General features: G+C 38.4%; 1 protein-coding gene across 1 annotated transcript in view; it reads right to left on the reverse strand.

Moving 5' to 3' along the window:
* ANO6 (anoctamin 6) overlaps positions 1-20,893 on the reverse strand; it is a 70,513-nt gene that overhangs the window by 11,526 nt on the left and 38,094 nt on the right. The window contains exons 4-15 of the mRNA XM_083859018.1: positions 16,414-16,479; positions 14,583-14,861; positions 14,117-14,230; positions 11,952-12,067; positions 11,391-11,525; positions 9,963-10,068; positions 8,691-8,751; positions 5,226-5,371; positions 3,707-3,784; positions 2,006-2,231; positions 955-1,124; positions 309-406 (exon numbers count right to left, since the gene is read on the reverse strand). Coding sequence (XP_083715144.1) covers positions 309-406; positions 955-1,124; positions 2,006-2,231; positions 3,707-3,784; positions 5,226-5,371; positions 8,691-8,751; positions 9,963-10,068; positions 11,391-11,525; positions 11,952-12,067; positions 14,117-14,230; positions 14,583-14,861; positions 16,414-16,479 — 1,595 coding nt within the window. The remainder of the gene's footprint in view (positions 1-308; positions 407-954; positions 1,125-2,005; positions 2,232-3,706; positions 3,785-5,225; positions 5,372-8,690; positions 8,752-9,962; positions 10,069-11,390; positions 11,526-11,951; positions 12,068-14,116; positions 14,231-14,582; positions 14,862-16,413; positions 16,480-20,893) is intronic.

The following is a 20,893-nucleotide window of genomic DNA, read 5'->3' on the forward strand; positions in this document are numbered from 1 at the left end:
TTCCAATCAATATTGAGCAAATCTTCAGTTTAATATTCTCATAGCTTCTACTATCTCAGTTTTGAATATTGAACCTGAAACACATTGAGTTTGACTTGCAAAGGAAGGAAGAATTTTCAATTAAAATCAGTTAAAACAATAGAGACAAGAGCCCAGACTACCAGACTAAAAAGACTCCAAGAACAAGTCTTATTCTTTCAGAATACAATACGCACTTACCAAACTCAGTGACCAAGCGCCTGAAGGCATAAAGCAAAATAATATTGTTCAAATATGAAAGAGCAGATTATTTAATAGTTTGAACTTACGGAAGAAGAACTTCTTGAATGTTGTTCCAGATAGCTTTCCCTCCTACTATGATGGCAAGCTGGGTTGTGAGCTCGAGGAGACATCCACCTGGATCACACTGAAGGTTGGGACAGACAGGAAAAATTTTTGAAGCGGGGTAACTTTTCAGGCATGAATGAAACATTTTAAATTATGCATTCCTGGTTTATTATAATAACATTACTGAAAGCAATCGAAGAAGACTGTCTAGGCAAACCTTTCCAGTAAGGTATGCAAAAACCAATTCCAGGCCACATATGGTAGGTTGACAGAATACCAGTGAAAGAGTGAAATACCAGGTGAAGTCATGCAGCTCTGTGCTATCACCAGGTGAGGGTCACTCAGCAAAATAAGAATGCTTCTACTGACATTCTCTCCTTTCTGTGAGCCCAGTCACAGACTGTAGGACCACAGTAAAATACACTTTTTTGGTTATGCGCAATACATTTCTAAGCCCAACTGGTCTTGTGCCATATTCTTTTATGCTAGGGGTTAGTGAGGAGGCAATTAGCTTGGGAAGCAGCCCCTTTTTAAACCCTAATGTTAAATATGTACAACTATGTTTTACTTTATACACTCCTAACTGCAGCACAATACCTGGACTAATTATACATTCTACATTCTTACCTCTTCATTGCGATACTTTCCCAGCCAATAAACTGGACTTCCAGGGTGACCTACAAATTTACCCTTAAAGAAGGCTATGTAGAAACATGAAGAATAGTAGTTGACAAACTGGAACAAGAACATCTTTGTGGTCAGACTGTTTTCATAATCAGTCTGTGTCCTTGGAAGTTCTGCAATGAAAGAAAAGTAAATAAATTTAAAAAAGCCCAATCCAACCAAAAAGTAGCCTACAAGCTGTTCTAGAGCCTCGGCAGCAAAGTATCTGTATGCCTCACATTCCTTTATATGACTGAGAGCATTATCATTTAGATTGTATGTAATCCCCATGTATACTGTAGCCATTATATAATTCTAAAACTGTATGGATTGTAAAAAGAAAAGAACTCATTCTCTGACAATAAAGAAAAAGAAGAAGCAAGAATTCTAATAACTCAGGGGAAGAAAAAGCACCCAAATCCAGCAGACTCAGGAAAGATGCAAATGTAACACTTTGAACTGATGAAACAGTATTAAATGAAAACACCACACTACTTCATACATCCAAAGTAAAATAGCTACTTTAGTGTTGATGGCCTGAATATAGAGAATAATATTATTTTTGACTGTTTATCTGTTTAACAACATCAGAGTGGTATGTAGCTTTGGAATGGTGACCTTAGTTCACTTATTTATAAAGAAAATAGCTATTTTCTCCATAAACAAAAGCTAATATAATTGAATGTATTACGCCTTACTGACCTGTTTTCGTAAAGCTTGGTTGTTGTAGTAATTTTCTTTGCTCTGTATGTTTCACAAGCACAAAACTGTAAACAATTGATCTTTCATGCTGCCTATGTAAGGACTTTTCAGCAAAGAGCTGAATATCATATTACTCTGGTATTGAGAAAATCTTTATCGGAAAATTTCTAGGTGGTATTGTGTGATTTTGTGGGAAAATTCTGAAAGATGTGGCCCAGGTCCTCATTTATTGTAATACCTACTATACATATAAATGCTAATTTTTCTAGCTATTTTACCCCACAGTTCCATCTGAGGTAGAGCAGCAGCATACCAAAGTCAGTGATCAGAATTGCCACTTTTTCATAGATGATGTTGAGAATCATAATGACGACAAAGCTGATGAGTGAAGCAGTTACTGACGTGGCTGTCTGTGGAGTCAGGTACTTGCGGATCACCTCCGTCCCACTGATGTGCTGTGACAACTTTGCAGAGAACACCAGGAAAACTGAGAGCCTGTAGACAATGATTCCGACAACTGAAGCAATAATCAAAAGTATCTGCCAAGGGAATACAAAAAGGATATTCATGTTCTACCACTGGCATTAGGAAAAAGTGAGTTCAAAACACTTTTTATGATAGGCAAAAGGAAAGCAATTTTGTGCCTGTCATTCCATTGCAAGAGGATGATCAAATAAGATACAAAGCAATAAATAGAGAACCCATAAAAGAAGCCTTTTTTCATGTAGCATAGTAAATCTGCAGGAAAGAAAAGAGATGGTCTGTTTTATGACTAATACCAAGGTTTGCACTGATGTAAGCCAATATAATGAGATGCGTAATCAAATCTTGCACCTCAAGACATGCGATGCAAGAAAACTCTTCATGTTGGACAATTGGCAGGATGGCATATATACTAGCAAATCTACATTGATTATGGAGAGGCCTGCATCTTGTCTTCCACAGGATACTATTACAGACTACAGATACCTCAAAGGAATAGAAGAGTTTTAAGCCAAGTCATGTAGTCTGCAGGAGTTGCAATAATGATCCAGATACCCCATCTTGCTTGGCATCTCCTCTTTCTGCTTCTCTTCCTGCTTTTATTTCTTGCTGGTTCTCTAGCTGCTATTATTCAGTTTAAGGTCCACAGGCTGTGTATCTTTCTTTCACTATCTCAGCAAATTGCCATGAACTACCCTCCCTGACCCTGCACACAGTAACTCTGCAGTAACACAAGTGACAAACCCAGAACAAACTTCTTCCCTCCAACATGAGGTCTGGCCATTTAAATACAACTACAAATCAGTATTCTTTCCTTTGTGTTTCAAATGTGTCAATTCTGAGGCTCTCCTGGGCTGCCAGAGATCACTCTGTTTCCTATCTGCATCCTACCACTGAGAATGAGGTCTTTTCCAGCTGCTATTCGGGCTATAGATGTGGAGGACTTGCAGCATGCTAAAACACAGAGCTTTTCAAGGCAATCTCTCTGGGCCTGCTAGTGTGTTGTGTCATGGTTGACTGGACCGCTTTCAAGGTTTACTTTTAATTAAAGTAGCAGCTCTGGAAGATTAAAAAGCACCCAGCTTTGCTCTGTTAGGTGAAACACAAAACCTGAAAGAGGTCATGGACTGTGAGACACAATATGGAAGAACACAGCTGGAACATATCAGACAGAAACTCACAGAGAGGAGAGCATATAAACCAAAGTCTTCCCATTACCGTGCCACTAAAAGCAAAGACATTTGTCTTAAAATAATGAGGGAAAAACCAATGGACCACCTTCACAAACATAATTCACAAGCTACAGCTGCAGGATATTTTGATACTGTATGCTAATGAGTATTGGGTGACTACAGCTACATTCTCCATATGGATCTATATCCCATGCCTTACAGGCTTGATTTATGCATGAGATGGAACTCCAACCAAACCTGTTCCACTCTCATATTTGTTCTGTTCAGGAGTATAATTTTTTTAGACACTTACTAGAAAAGTGAATTTATGAGGGGAAAGAATAAGAGCAGAACTTTACCCAGAAGAAGATGGCACTTGTACAGAACGTCATCCGTACGCACTTCCCACATGCAGTGTATGGCACATGTTCTTCTTGCTGTAAAAGATTAAGAAATAGATCAAGGATGCACACAATCTTCTTTTATTTTTTTTTTTTTTTTTTTTTTTTTTGTGTGCTCCAATTAAACTCTTTATTATACTGAGGGCAGAAAGAAAGGAAAAAAGTACCTTTTTGTTTCATGGAAACTCAATATTTATTCATTAGTTCAGAAGTCCTGCCTGATTACAGGTGTCTTTTTTTGCTGCCTCTTCTAAGATGAAATGACTTCCATAGAGGTAGAGGGTTCTAAGATCTTATTGACTGCAGCCATGACAGGGTGCATAGTCCTTTTGAATGGACCCATCCTTCCAGGCTGAGGTCATTATTTTTCAAACTTCAATGACTAAATTTAGCAGGCACTAAAATTTTGGTCCTTCATCTCTGTATTTCTCAATGTATTCCATACGAACAATGGGATGGCTTCCCCAAATGACTACCTCAGTGTGGTACTGTGAAAATTCACTGAGTCTTTAAAGAATCACTGAGGATTGAAATAAAATATTTTAGCATATTCTTCACTCTTTGAGCTGTCTGAAAGGGACTTTCTAGCTATGACTTTATATATTCAAGGTGGCACAGGTTTATAAGCTTTTAAACAGAATGAGTTTTTTGATAGTACAAGATATAAAAAGATCTATATAGGATAGTCTCAACTATGGCAGTTAATTTTGAAACTTTACAGGTGCCCTATAATAAACATTAGTATAACATGGATGGAATGTGAAAGCAGTGCAAATGATTAGATAAAAGACAGAGTAATCTATTGACAGAGAATAATAAAAAGTGAAACAGAACTTGAGTAAGCTGCCAAAGCTAAAGCTTCTCAGATGTATAATAAATAGAAATCTATACTAAGATCCTCATAAATATGAATCCTCTGTCATTGAAATGAGGTTTGTCCTTGTCTCTGCAAGTTTGTTGTTATTAATCATAATTTCATCCATATGCACTTAGCAACAATAGCTATTTATACATGTTTCAAACAGAAACATCTTCAGTTAAAAAAACATTCTTGGCATCATATATAATAATGCAACATTTCCCTCTATTCACCCTTTTTTCCTGATGCATTCCTAGGCAAAGATAGCAAATGCTCTGCGATCCTGGCCTCTGGTAGCAACACTTAATAATTTCTTGGGGGATTTAATAAAGTAGACTTAGTCTTCTAAGCTGGGGATGATGTCTACTTCTGTTTAAGACAGAAGAACCTCAGCAACGCAAGGTCCTCAAATAGGCAACTACTTTAAAGTGCTTTCAGTTAGATATCAATTCCCTCTCTCTGCATCTGTACTTTATCAAGTCACTGTTTTCAGGCCAGCTTATCAATTTGAGGCACTGCTGATTTATAAAGCTCCAGTCCTGATTCACCATTTCATAGTGTCTGCTCACAGTGTGCCTATAGCAGTAATCATCACCAGTTATCAAAATAGTCCTTTACCTGCGTGATTTCATTCATCACGACATGAGTGCAGCGAGCTTCGTATTCTGGGCGAACTTGCTCTTCTTGCTCTAAGAACTCAACTGTGTCCCATTCATACTCCAGTTCAGCCTGCCGCCGCTTCCAAAACTCCAAAAAAAGAGTAACTATCCAAATGACAGACAAAATGAGCAATACCAAGTGAGTACTGGATACTGCTTGACTCCTCTGGGCTGTAACACATGGCTCAGTATTCCATACAACTTTTCACAGACAGATGGAATAAAACCTTTATTGGCTAATGCAAATGGATCTACCCCTTTATGCAATTATGCTTTTGGATGTATATGTATTTTAATATAAGAGAAACCTGAGGTAAATGGTGGTGTAATCACATGCTAAAGAATGTATATACTTTATCTATGTATTTTCTTTCTGGCTAAGGCCAAAATATGAGCACTTTAGATTTCATATTACAGACTGCTTTGAAACAGTTTAGCATGGGATGCTGAAGAAATTAAGTTGTTTGGATAGGTGAAGACAAAATGCTGGAAAATGCAGGACTTCTAGAAAAATTAAATTTAGTATGCTAAAAATTATAACAGGGAAGAGCTCATGCTCATTCACACTGCAGTTTTTGTGTAGACAAGTTATCAATTTGCAGGCTACAAAAACAATGCTTGTTCAGGTAAAACTGCTTAAATACAGCTGTCTTTCCTCCTCTGCTAGCACAAACCTGGAGTCTGCATGTCTTTTGTATGTCACGGAGCTTAGAAACTCCCTGGGCTGGGCCAGCTGTTTCCCTGGACTGTGCTCCCACAGCTGGAAGTGCTGAGGGATCATGTACACAGATGCCTAAGTGGTAACGGCTAAACACGAATCCAGCCAAACTTTTTACCTTGTCCCAAGACACTACACAGGCAGATCTGGCAGCAGAGTCTATGACAGATGGGAAGGCTGGGAGGAGCTCAGGATGCTGGGTGTCAGTACCACGCTCCCTGGCACACCTGGATGCTTCATTATTGAAAAGGTTGCAGGCTCAGATTAAAGGAGTGGTGTGGCTCTGCAGCACTGTTTCCAGGTGGAGTAGTATCCAATCACTGCACTCTCATTGCTCTCATTGTCTGTGAGTAATTAACCTTAAAACTGGGGTTTTCTTTTGCTAGTTTGGCCCCTCATTCTGAATGATGAAATCTCAGCGGCATGCAGTTATAAGTCCAAACATTAAAGGTTATGTCTAAAATCAGGTGTGGTTGAAAAATCCCAAAGAGAAACATTTAAAACCCAAGAAACTCCATGGGCTGGGCTGTGAGATGACCTTGGCATCTGCAAACAGGCATAACTCCAGAAAACCCTGCTCCCCTGATTATTCAAGGGCCTCTTTCACAAGGACTTCTCCACTCCTTCATGCTTAGAAGCAGCAAGGACATTACAAGCAGCAGACCAGAGGGTCTCATCTGCTTTCTCCTGCAGAGCAAGGACATTAGTATTCCATAAACCTCTAATTGCTGCCCAGCCCAAATCACAGGAATCTACAGGCTGTACGGATTTGTTCCAGCTGCAAATTCAGCTGTTGCTGGAGAACCCAGAAGTGCAGGGACTCCTCCTGCGGTGATAGCCTCAAGTGCTAACTGTGGCAGAAGGGCACATAACACAGGGACAGCTCTCCCAGCCCCCTGCTAGCCAAGCTGTGTCTTTCAGAGCAGGAAAAGAGCACCTACTAGATTTGCCATTTTCCTTTCATTTTGAAGCAAGATTGTTTCAACAGTGGAAACAAATGACATTTCAGAATCAGAAGATCAAAGCAGTCATTTCACATCATATTGAGTGGTTTCCCCTTTCATGTGTCTCCCAACACCCCCCTTCAGGCTGGCCCAGGTATTCTGCCTCTGAAGCTGTGTCACCAAGGTCTGAGAAGTGCCTCCATGGGAGAACATTTTTTGGTTTAACTGATCTTGCTCAGGGAGGGGATCCAGGAATGGCAGCAAGTGAAGTGAAAGCTGCCTCTTCATGACCTTTGCTAATCTAGTGTTACCATCAAAGGGAGAATTGGCAGAGCATTCATGTATAAAAAAGGCTAACTCCTGAGGCCAAATTCCCTGGTGTTTTATAGTGCTTTAAGATTTTTGTAGGAAATGCACACAAGAAAATATGCACTTATTAAAAGTGTACTGATGATAATGATGCAATAATATATCTAAGAGTCTAATGTTAATTTTAATTGTTTTGGACAAAGAGGTCTAAAAAATTAATAGAGCAAGATGAAAATTAAAGCTGAAATTATATCAGGACCATGGGTCATTTGGATTCAGTACAATTTTGGTTGAATTTCTGTAATATAATTCACCTCTTTATATAGTGGACTTATAACAAGAACATTAGTAGACCTTGCAGCCATTTCTATAACCATGAACTTAACTTTGTAATTATTGCTCCTGGAACCATTCTTCAAAACAGGAAGCACAGTTTTAATTAAAAACTACACTGACAGTAAATTAACTCTTGACATGATGGGAGAAGATTACATTAGTATCAAACTTCTAATAACTTTCAATTTAGTAAATTCCCTGCTGGTATTTTGACTTTTGGCATATGTTTTGGAAGAAAACCTCTCTTTGAAATTTTAAATTTCACCTTACATTTCTTTAAAGCTGGAGTTATTTTGAAGCACTTCAGGTCATCATAGGGAAATAAAAATAAGGTATGTTTTACAAAGAAAGCAAATTTTGCATTTTTGTCAGTATATATATGAATTCAAAATATTACATGAGATACATTCTCTATAGCAGCCTGTATACAGACCTAACATGGAACTTACTTCTGTAATTACCAGATAAGACACTGCAATAAAAGCCAGTTAATAAAGCTGCTAATATGAATAAAATAAATTTATAAATAAAATTCTAGGAAAATAAACCTTGCCTAATCCCTTGAATATAGCACCAAGTGTTTTTACCTGTAGGAAACATCCTGGTTTCATACACATTTTCTCTGCTAAAAGACAAATCTAGTCTTTTACCTACTACACTTTCTACAATCTGCTTCTTAAACAAAAGCATAAGGAAAAAAAATCCTGGGAAATATAACAAATTACTATTTTTCAATTGCATTGTGCAGTTACACAGCTATCAATAGCACAAGCATCTCCATGTCTTTGGGAAAAACCCTAGCTCCTCTGACAGATACACTTAAGCATGTGGCTGGCTCCTGCTGGATGAACATGTGGCAGCCTTAACTACCTCCCTCAGACTTTTCTTCAAGTCATCAAAACAGAACAGATACTGAAGACTAATTTTTAAGACTACGATTTTTTGTTTGCTTATGATGAACTCCTGTGAATGTGCTTGTTTTCTATGGAACTACTTTCCAATGAATTCCCAAGTGCTAGCAAATGAAGTCAGTGCAAATTTATCCATGTTTTCTTGGCTGATGCTGGAGGCTAGGCCAAAATTAGATAACAAACCACAGTTGTTGAAATCTACTTACCCCATATTCCCATAAATACTGCAAACACCAGTGTTCCAAAGCTATCAAAGATACAGAGTTTCTGGAAAAGTGGAAAAGGAAAAAAAGTCTTAAAATATAACTGACCATTTTTATTCTTCTGCACCAACTCAGAACAGAACCCAGAAGCTGCTTACTGAAAATGTTGATTTTCAGTTTTTATGTAGTTTCATAAACAACCCTTGTGGATAAGTGTTTCCTCAACTTCTGTCCATGCACACCACTCTCCAGTAAATGAAGGAAATTAAACGCAAAATTGAGAACAAAAAATAAAAGCCATATATGCATTATGGGGTATAGTAAAATGGTGTGCTATCAAACTTTCTTCCATCTGTTGCATACTAAGAGGAAAAACAGTGCTTCTGGTCTGGGAACTCAGTATAGAATTATGGATCTTTAGTACAGCCATTAAGGCCATGGACACATCTGGTTCTCATAAGCAGGATAACAAATAAGTTAGTTAGTAAAACCACACTCTGATGAAATACCTCTGTGGTCACTATCTCAATTTTTTTTTCTCATCATAGCCCTTTCCCTGCATTCTTATTTCTTTTACCATGTAAGTGTGCTGATGCAACACATTAAAGTTGGGCAAAATATTTTTGATGATTAGTTGAAAAATCACAGTTTTGGGATTGAGTCTACAGAGAAGAATGATGAAAGGCTAATATTAGCTTAGTGAGACAAGGTAGTGGGGAAAGAAAGCAAGGTTCTTTTTGACCAGAATAAAGAGCAGACAACAGGACACGGCTGTGTCACAGCCAACACCAGCCTCTCCTGGTACCCATCTTCTCCTTGGCAACATGGATCAAATTCAAGGCATAGATCCAGATAACTTCTTCACGCAGGGAGGAGGCAGAAATTAGAAATGTCAAAACAAGCTTTAAATGTTTCCTTAGCAAAATTGATTCAGAGCTACTGAATCAAGGCTTTAACTGAATCTTCCCTTCCCTCAAAAAGAAGTACCCCCAAATGAAACCAATTTTCAATTAAAATAACATTTTATTCTCATCAAATATCAGCAGCTATGTGAAATAAAATTTTAATTTTTTTAATCTTAGATCAAAGTGGAGCAATTAATGCTGTTGCTTTCACTTTTTGAAGTTGAGTCACTGTATCAAAAGGAATACCTATTTGCACATTTTTAGCAGTTCTGCAGGACATTAATGGAGGACCAATATTATTTTATATGTAGTTCTAGAGAAAATGCAACTACAGTTCAAAAGTGTGTCTACAGGCTGTAAATATAGTTACCTTGGATGATTCACAAGTGATGTTGAGGTTCCAGTAGGTACATACTTTATCACACTGAGGGCACATTATGATATTACCTCCTATGTTGGGGTCACATACTTCTTGGCTAAAAACAAAACTAGTCAGTCACTCACCAACACTAAATTCTTTAGTCCTTTTTCACACATGAAGACAGTGCAGTAATCTCAGGGAATTAAGAAATAATTTACCAGTGATCTGCACTCAAGAATTCCACCCCCACCCCCTGCTCTGGCAACATATCCCCATTTCCATTCATAGCCCTCTTCTCAAAAATGGATGACACATGAGGAAAACAATTTCCATCCCGTGTATGTGGTGGTAATTCTCAAAACTGCCCACACTAAAAATAAAACATCTCTTAAAAGATCTCAGAGTCCTCAGTAGGAAACCCACAGTTGCATTCTCACACATGCTGTTGTAGCAAGTCTGAAGGGAGAAGGAAGAGCAGCACTGCCTAGCAGAACAAGGAATAGCTGCAGAGTCCAAAGGACTACCTAGTCTCTGTGGTCTTCTAAACAGGATCAGACTGAAACTTGTGCAGAGGGCAGCTGTCACAGTGGTTCACAGATCTGTCTCCTTAGAGATGGCAAAGGAGCTGCCATCTCATACATACTAGCTCAGCATGGTGGAGGCTGAAAGGTAACATCATACTTTCTACATATCATCTACGCATTGCTTTCATACATCAGGGGGCTAAACACCAGAGAGGGAGCTGAGCTGTTTAACTAGATTATAATACTGGCAAAAAGCTAAATGGGTACAAATTTGGCATGGAATGGAGCTGTGGAATAGCCCTTCAGCATGGATTATGAACACCATTCCAGGAGGGGGTATACAACTTGACGGCCTGTAGGTCCTTTGACACAATGCCATCATTTTTTTTTATCCTAGGTCATTTGGCAATGATTGAATTTTGCTGTGTTCCAATGAGAGAATCTGTGTCATGGCTATGCCTTGCCTTCCAAGGTATACTAAGCAGCTGAAGGCCCCTGTGCTGTTGCTCTTCCTATATTTTCCCAAATGAGAGGAAAGAAATTTTTAACATCTTTGGACGTCCAGTTTAAGGATTACCACAGTGAAAATTTTGTCTTATGGCAATTTGTATTGACTTCTGACTATTGCTCTTTTCTTTGTGTTTCTACACTAGGTATGGTGAACCTTATGCAAAATACAAATAAAATTATGAAACAGCAAACTCCTTGATGTCTATCACTGTAATGGTCCATGGATATCCATTATTTATCTAATATTTTATGCTTTTGCCTTCAAATCCATCAGGGTAGCTGTTCTCAGGCCCTTTAATTTTGCCCCCTTCATTAAGCAGTGTCTTGCAAACCCTGCACTGTCCCCTTGTGTACAGGACTGACCAAAATTGCACGTGATATTAAACCAGGCCTGGTCAGGTACCTCCAGGTGCAGTTGTCCTTTGTCAGGCATCCATACAGAAAACAGCCAACTCCTACAACTGCAGCCACAGTCAGCATATTTGTGTAAAAGCCCAGCCAAGCAAAGTAGATGCCAATTTTCTCTCCATAGTATTTCCTGTGGAGGAGAAAGGTGATTTTTTTTTCCTGAAGCAAGTAGATCTGCATTTCTGTTTCAAATGGCTCTTAATTTCACGCATTTTATGCCAGCCCATATTGTAATAGTCCTCCAGCTTGAACTTTAGGACTGCAGTAGTATTGCATGCTTTTGTAAAAGCATAGAAATGGAGGGGGGGGGGGGGGGGGGGGGGGAAAGGGAAAAGAGAAAATATCATACATTTCAAAGAAGAATTTTAAGTGGTTGCCTTTTCATAAATCAGCTCATCATGAAACCAATCTCAAATTATGCTCCTGTGCATGAGCTGATCTGGGTGTATGTATCTTCCCTCAGAACTGACCTGTGTCTCTTTGACTTGCCCAAAACCAGGCCTATTATGTAGATTTCTCATTCTCCCTGCATTAGTCCAGTGCCAGTTAAACCAACCTGATGAAATCCAGAGGTTGCAGTTTGAAAATGTTTTTAGGATGAGCCCATTCTCTGTAGAGGAGATACCGTTCACTTGGGCAGTTGGGATCAGTTGATGGGTGCCTAAAACTTGACTGCAAAATAGAACAAGCATGAGAAGATATCACCCAAATCTAACCAGTGCAGCTCATCTCTCATCTCTGCAGATGACCTCTACACCATAGAGGTAGTCTGGAGTAGCCTTTTAGACAGCCTTACTGCAAGCCAGGAAAAGGAGCAGCAGCTCTGAGAGCACACCAGGATTCAGGATAGAAGATTGTCAGAAAGGCACTGAATGCTAAAGTAAATGTTGTACATATGTGAGCTGAAAATAACAGACTCATCATGAACTTAATCTAAGCACATGTCAGTGTCTTGGCACTTAGAAATAGAAAATAAAAAAGGATCCATTCTAATTAGAGAACAGGACTGAATTAAAATGGATTTTAAGTAGCTTTAACATACTACACATGCTTTGCTTCAAAATAATACTGTACCAGAATACAGGCTGGAAAGACTGAGGGCAAAATCCAGGGCCTCTAGCCTCTGTTTTAAATTTAAAAGAGAGTTCATGTGGAGATAATCTTTGTATTTCTTGGTAGGCTATTTAAAAGCCTATTTCAATAAAACCTGTTTAATTTCAGACATTTTTCCATTCATCTGTGATGCAACAAGATGAGTGATGTTTGCTACTTTTCATTTTCAGCATAGCTGTGATGTATAATTTCAAGTGTATAAAAAGATAGTCATTAATTACTAGTCATACTGAGTCCAAATTCCCCATTACATGATAGAAATAATCTGCAAGGCAGGTTTTAAATCTTTAAAAGGAAAGCTTAAAAATGGCTAGTCACAAATTATATTAATTCTATTCTGTAAAGCTTTGATTACTTACAAGAAAAATGGTTTGTCTTGATTCTGCCTTAAAAACTTTGAAAACCTTGGAGGCCTCCTAAATATTTTAAGCCAAGTCCAAGCTGTTATCATTCCTGACCTCCCATGTTCTCAACGTCTCCTTGACAGAACACACCTTGGATACAGAATGGTGGCTCTGAGAGGGACAAGTTGGGATGCTGTGGTTATGCAATAGATAGAATACAGAAAAACAGTCCTCAGTCTTTGCTCACTTTGCATTCACAGCCTCACATGGAGTTTTTTCTTTGTCAAGTATTCTGAAATCTGATCTTTTCTCCTTGATTTTTTTTTTGTGCTATTGCTAGTCTTAGTATATAAAACTACTAAGGAAAAACCTCAGCTTCTCTGATAGATATACTTAAGCATGTGGCTGGCTCCTGTTGGATGAACATGTGGCAGCCTTAACCACCTCCCTCAGACTTTTCTTCAAGTCATCAAAACAGAACAGATACTGAGGATTAATTTTTAAGACTACGATTTTTTGTTTGCTTATGATGAACAAACAAAAATTCAAATTATATATTTTAAAATTATATAATTATTATTATTACATAATATTATTCAAATTACATAATTTAAAAAGCTTCAGAGGTGTAGCTGCAAAAGCTGGATTTGTTATTATTGCGAGGTGAAATTGAAACCAGTTAAGCTTTTCTCTGCAAGATTCTGACAACACCTGTGAGGTAGTGCCTGGCTGGGCAGAGTCCTCTTTTAGAAACCTGAGCCTCATGCACGTATGTAGTTTGGGAACTAAGGGACTATTCCTAACTGTGCAAGACTTTCACACACCCTAAAATGAGATTTGTAGTCTACATCTCTATCAACAATGTCAATAGGAATTTTAATATTGGAAAATTGCATAGTAATGAAACATTGATTTAGGACTGATAATGCAGTGTGTCATGGGAACTATCTCTCAGTCCAGGTGCTTTACTGAAATACATCTCCCAGAGAATACAAGTTTCAAAACTCTCAAGTGAAATATATTGCTTTTCATTTATAGAAATATATTTTTAACCAACAGAACTTTGGAAGAAAATCTCTAGCAAAGCCACATCTTAATCTTCTGTGTGTATAATACCAGTCCAGGAATAAGGCAATGAATATCATGTATCCTTATATATATATATATATGTAGAGGATATATGTATCTAGATATAGTTCAGAATTCTAGATATAGTTCAGACCTCTTTATTAAACTGTGTTTTAGTTACAAGCACCAGACTTACATCGTGGAGGGGAAATGCTGCTTTGTAGATTCCAGTGTCCAGTAATTTGTTAATGCCAAACTTTTTCACATTATTTTTTGTTGCATACTCCACACGGGACAGGATAAAATGAACCTGAAATTTAAAAAAATGTTTTTGTGTCCTTGCAACCTGAAAGAAATCATGTACAGCTATACCTGTCTCAGCATACAATCAAGTCAGGAAAGAGTAAGCAGTGTAGACAAAATTAATTGCACAGGGTATACAAACCATTCAAATCCCTCCTTTAAATTCAGGTGAAAGAGAAATAAGACAAATGTCACTAAAGTTTTCCCTCTGGATTGCCCAGGCTATTTCATAAATTACACTCTTGCATCCCAAACATTTTTAATTTTTTAAGATGTTTTAGTGAAGGTAATTACAGTGATTTGATAAAAGGAACAGTTTATTTTTAAGAGTAAATGCTAGAAATACTCCATAGACTTACAATTCGGCTTCTAGTTGCAGGATTGAAAAATGTGTCTTTGTCTTGGATATAGAAGTTGGACAAATGTTCCTTTTGAAAAGGGGCAGTGAAAAACTCTTGCTCAGGTTTGATGATATTTTCATCCACCCTGAAGAATCTACTGAACCAGTTGAAAGCTGAGTCTCGGGTTTTCAGGTCATTGTGTTGCAGAGGCAATTTGATGTGCATAACCTCAGCGTACGTGCACAGCACTTCCCAAGGCGCATGCACTTTCACAAAAATAAGTTTCTCATCCAAAACCTGAGATGAAAGAATATTGAAAATAAGTATGCAAGCAAAGAAATTTTCATTTTAGCAATTCTTGAACTATCTAGAATTTTCATTCTCTTTACAGCTCATAGATAACCTACTCAAAGTTATATTCATTGTCCATCCCAGCAAATATATCATTGACTTCTGTAAAAGCACTGATATGAGGAAACACTCAGGCAGATGAAGGCATAAAAAGGTATATAAAAAGGGACAGTTAAAGGTTCTCTTAATGCTTAACGTTTACATCTCTGCAAAGTATTTTACAAAGCAATTTAGATGTAACACTTTCCCCATACACGGTCATTAGGACTCCTTTTACTTGTAATTTGACATGGCTCTGGAGCTGCCAGTGACTCCCCAGCAGCTCAGTTACAACCCCAGAGTGATGGCAGCAGGTAGGCACTCATGGGTGCTCCTGGGCAACAAGAATTCCAAGCTTCCAAGAGAAAATGGAGAGAGAGAAAGGGAAATTAGATGAAACTGCTGAAAAAGACAGCACAAGGAATATTTGTTCCCAGTGGAATACCCAAACCAGCAGCAGTATACATTGGGAACCCTGACAGGCACTCCTGCCTCCTGTCTACACATCTCTTGACCTACTGCTGCCGTGCATTAGCGAGTGTCAGCCACATTAAATTTCCTTATGGAGCTCATTGGCTCAGGAACACTGGTCAGATATCTCATCTAGCGTGGGAAAATGTCTAGTTTCAAATGTTTTTCAGTCACAATCACAGCAGAACTATTGAAGACTGCAATGTGTAAGTATGGCACCAGGTCTGCAACAGCCTTTCAGACAGCAAGCATTTACTTTCTTATGAATGTGAAGAACCAGGCTGTATTCTTGTACATGCAGCAGGAGCCCTCACTGCAGACAAATAAATACTGTGCTGCCATAGATTTTGAGTCTAATTTGGGAGGAAGGGGCAAAGCAACCATTTCTAGAGCTCACTATAGACTACCAAACAACAACAAATTTAGACTGGTTGTGATTGTCCTGGAGAGGGAGACACAGACAGTGCACTGCAGCCATTCCTGCAGGGCAGGAAGAAAGAGAAGGGATTCAGAGGGGCTCTAACCCTCCCTGACAGAGACAGCAGCTCTGGCAGCTGGTGTGCATTACCACAGTGCTCTTGAACTGCCTGCAGGTGACATCGCAGCCCAAAATACACAAAACACACAACAGAACCACTTGCACAGTGCCAGGCCTTGCAAGAAGCAGGGTCATGTGCAGGAGCCCTGCACTGCTCTTCTGGCAGGGGCATTCTGCACCAAACACACACTGGCTTCCCACCTCTACTACACAGCCAGAGTACAGGAAATACCTCTCTGCAGGGTACAGACAGTAATTTTTATCTTCCAAGCTCCAAGCAAACACTGCTAACAGCTAAAGACATTGCTAAAGACACTGCTAACAAGAAAGGTGGCCTTTTTTTCTTGACGGGAGAGAAATCTTACAGTGAATTCATATATCCAGCTTCTCTAATCCCACAGGGGAAGCTCTGCTCTCAGAACAGCCATTCACACAGAGAATAGCACTCACCGACCTCGTTGCTTCTAGGTGCAAGCCATTGTTTATCAGATTTGATTCATATACTTGTCTCTTCCTCTGTTAAAAGATATTGAGCACTGTAAAACATCTGTTCCAAATTTCACAAATATGTATGCACAGAAAAATGGAATTGCCTCCCAAACCCATCATTATGTTATCTCTATAGCCCACTTGATAGTTACTATGGTGATACGTACAGTCCTACCTAGTAATTAATCCAGATCCTGAGTTTTTTGTCTGATATGCAATATTGCCCTCAAATGCAAATTGTGGAGAACTTATCCTCTCAATTTCTGGTACATTACAGAGTTGTAAGTGTGACTCAGATTTTGAATATTTTGAAATCTACCCCTCAAATTGTGATCTCTTTCGCCTTTAGTTACTAAGTGAACTACGTTAATCTCCCTTTAGAAAGTCTTCATCTTATGTGCTTTCCATCCCACTTTCCTTCCAAAAACCTGTAACTTTATGCTTCTTTCACTGTAATCATATGAGTTCACATAGCAGTTCAAACAGTAGTATCCCAATATATTTTAGTCCATGGATTACATCCCCAAAGGAAGAAGTAGAGAGCTGTGGCACTTGAAGAGTCAGTGATGCTATCCAGGAGCATTTCATGTCCCCAGAAGGACACAAAGAGTTTTCCTCAGAAAAGATCAAATTTGTGGATCATTTTAATTTAATTTCATAGTTACCAGTACTTGGCAGACAGTGAGTTACAAAAACCTAAAATGTCTTTCCAATCTTGAATTTGCTTCTCCATACAGCTGACCTCCTCCCAAGAAACACAGGAACATCCCCTTTTACCTCAAATACATATAGCTCCATATGAGATTTATAAGAAATTTTGAAACTTCCTGTGAAGCAATCAAATTTAAAAGCTTTATTTGTTTATGTGAGTCAAGGGTAACCAGCTCTCATTGAGCTACAGACTGCATGTCAAAATATCAGCATGGGTAGTGGGGGGCACCTGTAGGTAGCTAGGGCTGGAGGCTCTTGCTGGAAGAAGATGACTTTAATGCAGGGGGGACTAAGAGCCTTATTCCTGTACCAGGTTAGGCTAGGGCTGCACTGAGGTTCTTGGAGTGACTTGGGGATATTACTTTCTTACTCCCAGATTCCTTTTGTGCCACTGGCCAATTTCTTTGTTGATTAATATGTGCTTAAAGGACTTGGCATCTCCCACGGGAGGGAGATGTTTTAGTTCCCACAGGAACTTAAAAAAGAAGGACCCAGTGTTTTTCTGTCATGTGGCTCTAGAGTGATTCTAGCTGCCTTAAGATCTGTGCACAGGATCCAGACCTGTTGCTACTGTGAAGGACCAGAGTCAATGAATGACCCTCTAGGTAAAGTCTTAGGAATTTTGATAGGTATGTAAAAAGTGGTTCTCAGGCCTGGACTCACCCACTCTAGGGGCAAAAAATGCTTCAGCAAAAGGGTACAAATCTTCACAGGAACAGGTCAGTTGTAAATCCAAATAAGTTTCATTCAGTTCTTGAATATTTTAAGATAGTTGTAAGCCTCTAAACAAGAAAATGCTATTTTTCCAAAACTCTAGCAAGTCTTGAAATTAATAATTATAGAACTGAATAACAATATGAACAGCCTATCCCATTTATAATTTGTTAGTTCTTGGCTGCAGCAGCTGCATGTGGCAATGATCTCAATAAACTAATTTACTAATTTAATATTTTGTGAAAAAGTATTTTTTTATCTGTTTTGGGTTTTCTGCCTTTTTGTTCCAATGAAAATCACCTTCTACTTGAGCTAGGCACAAGAAGAGCCAAGTATTTCAATCTGTTGGTTTGGTTTCTTTTTCTCCCATCAATACTTAAGACTTTTCTCCTTATTCCTTGCTTTTCTCAGGATAAAGCCACAAACCCAGACTTTGATAGCACTCTCCATGGAGAGATCTCTCCATGTCTCAGTAATTCACTTGGCTATTGGTGACAGTATAATGCTGTTTATATTTTTTCCTTATATATATGTGTGTGTGTGTAACGTAGACATTTATGATGTGTACATCTAATTATCTTAGTTGTGCTGACAGTTCTAACTTAAAATCACAAATGTGAATGAATGTTTTTCTTACAGTAATATATTTTCTTGAATTTTCAATATTTCATAGATCTCCTTTAAAGGTGTTGGTGTTCTCCAATCTCTTTTAAAGCTAAAGGTTTTCAGCCACCTTGGCTTCTAAGTAAACTATATAATGACTTCCTCTGCAATTTTTGTTTTATCAAAACTCATCTCTCTTACCAGTTCATTAAATGTGTAGTGCACAGCACACAGGAGTTTGTCACTCTAGTAGTAACTCTTCTGCCACTTCATCCTACCTCTTTGCTTCTTCTGTAGTCATGTGGGTATTTCTAAAGTGAATATTACTCAATCATGAAAATATTTCAACCCAAGTTCTGCTTTGTTCCAGCAAATAAAACAGGCAGGGGGATAAATACCTGTTTCATTTTCTTTCTAAAATGCATAAAAATAGATGCAGAGTCTAATACTATTTTTAAAAATCTTTTAATCAGATTCCTTTAATAATTTATTATGGTGAGGAGTTCCCAAAATTAATTTTGCCCTGAAAATCTTAGAGGAATGTTGACAATATTAAGGTTTCTAATAATACATGAATTCAAGTAGTGAGAAACAAAGCCTCTGGGAGGATTTGCTAATTAGAGGCTTTGCTATTTTATATAAATGATTGAATTATGCATATAATGATCTATGGAGGAGCTAGACTTCTACTCGGAGGAATCTGTAGTGGTTTTGCAATTGACTGGGGAATACAGTATATAGATATAATATTTTATTAGGCTGGAAGGTGAAGACTGTCCAAAGTTTATTTTAGTATCTGACATTTTCTCAGCTACCTGCAAGGCTAAGTTGCAATAATAAAGTAATCATGGTAATGCTGCTGATCTAAATCTGACATAGGTTTTGATGATTGAATGGCTAACCAATAGACTAAGACACCACAGGATGCATAATCATACACAGTCTTAAGAAAATGAAAGCAGAATGTAAGTAAATGCCAAGTATTTACAGGCATGTGGAAGGATCAGCTTTTGTGAGCTGCTTTTTCACCATGGTGCTTTCAATTTCTGGTGATTGTCTTGCCAAGTTGAGGAGATTAGCAAGATTGTGGGTCTGGAAATTGGTAGCAGACCAGTAGCCCTTTCCCCCCTGTGTGTTGTAAATGGTAGGGAAGACTTGCTTTGATTACAGTGACATATCTTTTCTAAGTTTCTTTTGTGGAAAGAGAAAAGTTCCCTACCACAATATCCATGTGGATTCAGTGGAAAAATCCCAATAAGAAAAGAGAGTTTGAACAGCCTCCTTTGCCTTACCTGACAGGCAACAGATAAATTACAGTCAATAAGAGAAAGAACATGGGGCCAAAATCCTCCCCTATGGAAATCAGCTGAAGGGAGTGAAGAGGATCATTGTACCAATATTAGCTGCCTCACAATTTCTTTGATGGTATTTGGAAGCTATCCTCCGAGTCCCAGCTGTCAGCATCAGAAAATTAATTGATTGAGAAATTCCGCTTTTTAAGCTTCTTTCATTTATGTTTGAAGACAATCATAAAAATATGAAGCAGAACATGCTATAGAGAATAAGCCCCCAAAAATGCAAACCCAAAGAACTCCAAATACATATTTTCAGATATACCCTTTGATTTTAAGCCAGCTTCATGGTTTTCTGAAACCTGATCCATGACCACACAGAACTGGTAATACTGCAGTCTAGCCCTGCCTTCGACAACAGCTTCTGGTTGCCCTGTTTGGAAAAACTCATTTCTGTCCTACAAATGTACATAGTAACTGCAGAGTAACTCCTCCTTCTATCTGTCTTCATATTCTATTGTCATTCTTCCTTCCAAAGTAGTAAAATTTGGGTTTGTGGTTGCCTCAGTAATAGAGGTTTCATTTCAGTGAATTTCTGCTTCAAAACTGAACCATCCAGCTGAGATGAAGGCAGGTGTGGCTGCCCTCCTCCCAGTGCTGAAAATCCCTTCATACTTGTTATCAGACTTCCTTAGTAGGTTGGCAGAGCACACCACAGGCATGCAGGGCCTGTCATTCTCTACTGCCTCACATCACTGCATAAAAAGGCACAGAGGTACCCTTTTACCTCTAAACCCAAGATCTGTTCTCTCACTGCAGGTATGACACATGCTAAGCAGTGGGATGAGTATAATTCATGTTTGAAAAGTTACCCAAGCTTATTTTTGGCCATGTTTTTTTCTTTTTGTGGTTTTATTGTTGTTGGTTATCTGAACTTGACAAGTATAGAGGCAAGAATTGTTCATTGCTTATGAAAACAAAATTCTCCAGCTCTGCTGAAGTTCTCAGTAATACTATACTTAAAAAATCCCAACAAGATGTGTAATGTTCTCCATGAGTGATAGTTTCATTCAACTTGAAAAAAAAAAATCTATCTATTTCTGAGAAGCACAGCTGGAAAT

The sequence above is a fragment of the Zosterops lateralis genome (assembly GCF_965231275.1).
Source record: "Zosterops lateralis genome assembly, chromosome: 4".
Classification (NCBI taxonomy): domain Eukaryota; kingdom Metazoa; phylum Chordata; class Aves; order Passeriformes; family Zosteropidae; genus Zosterops; species Zosterops lateralis.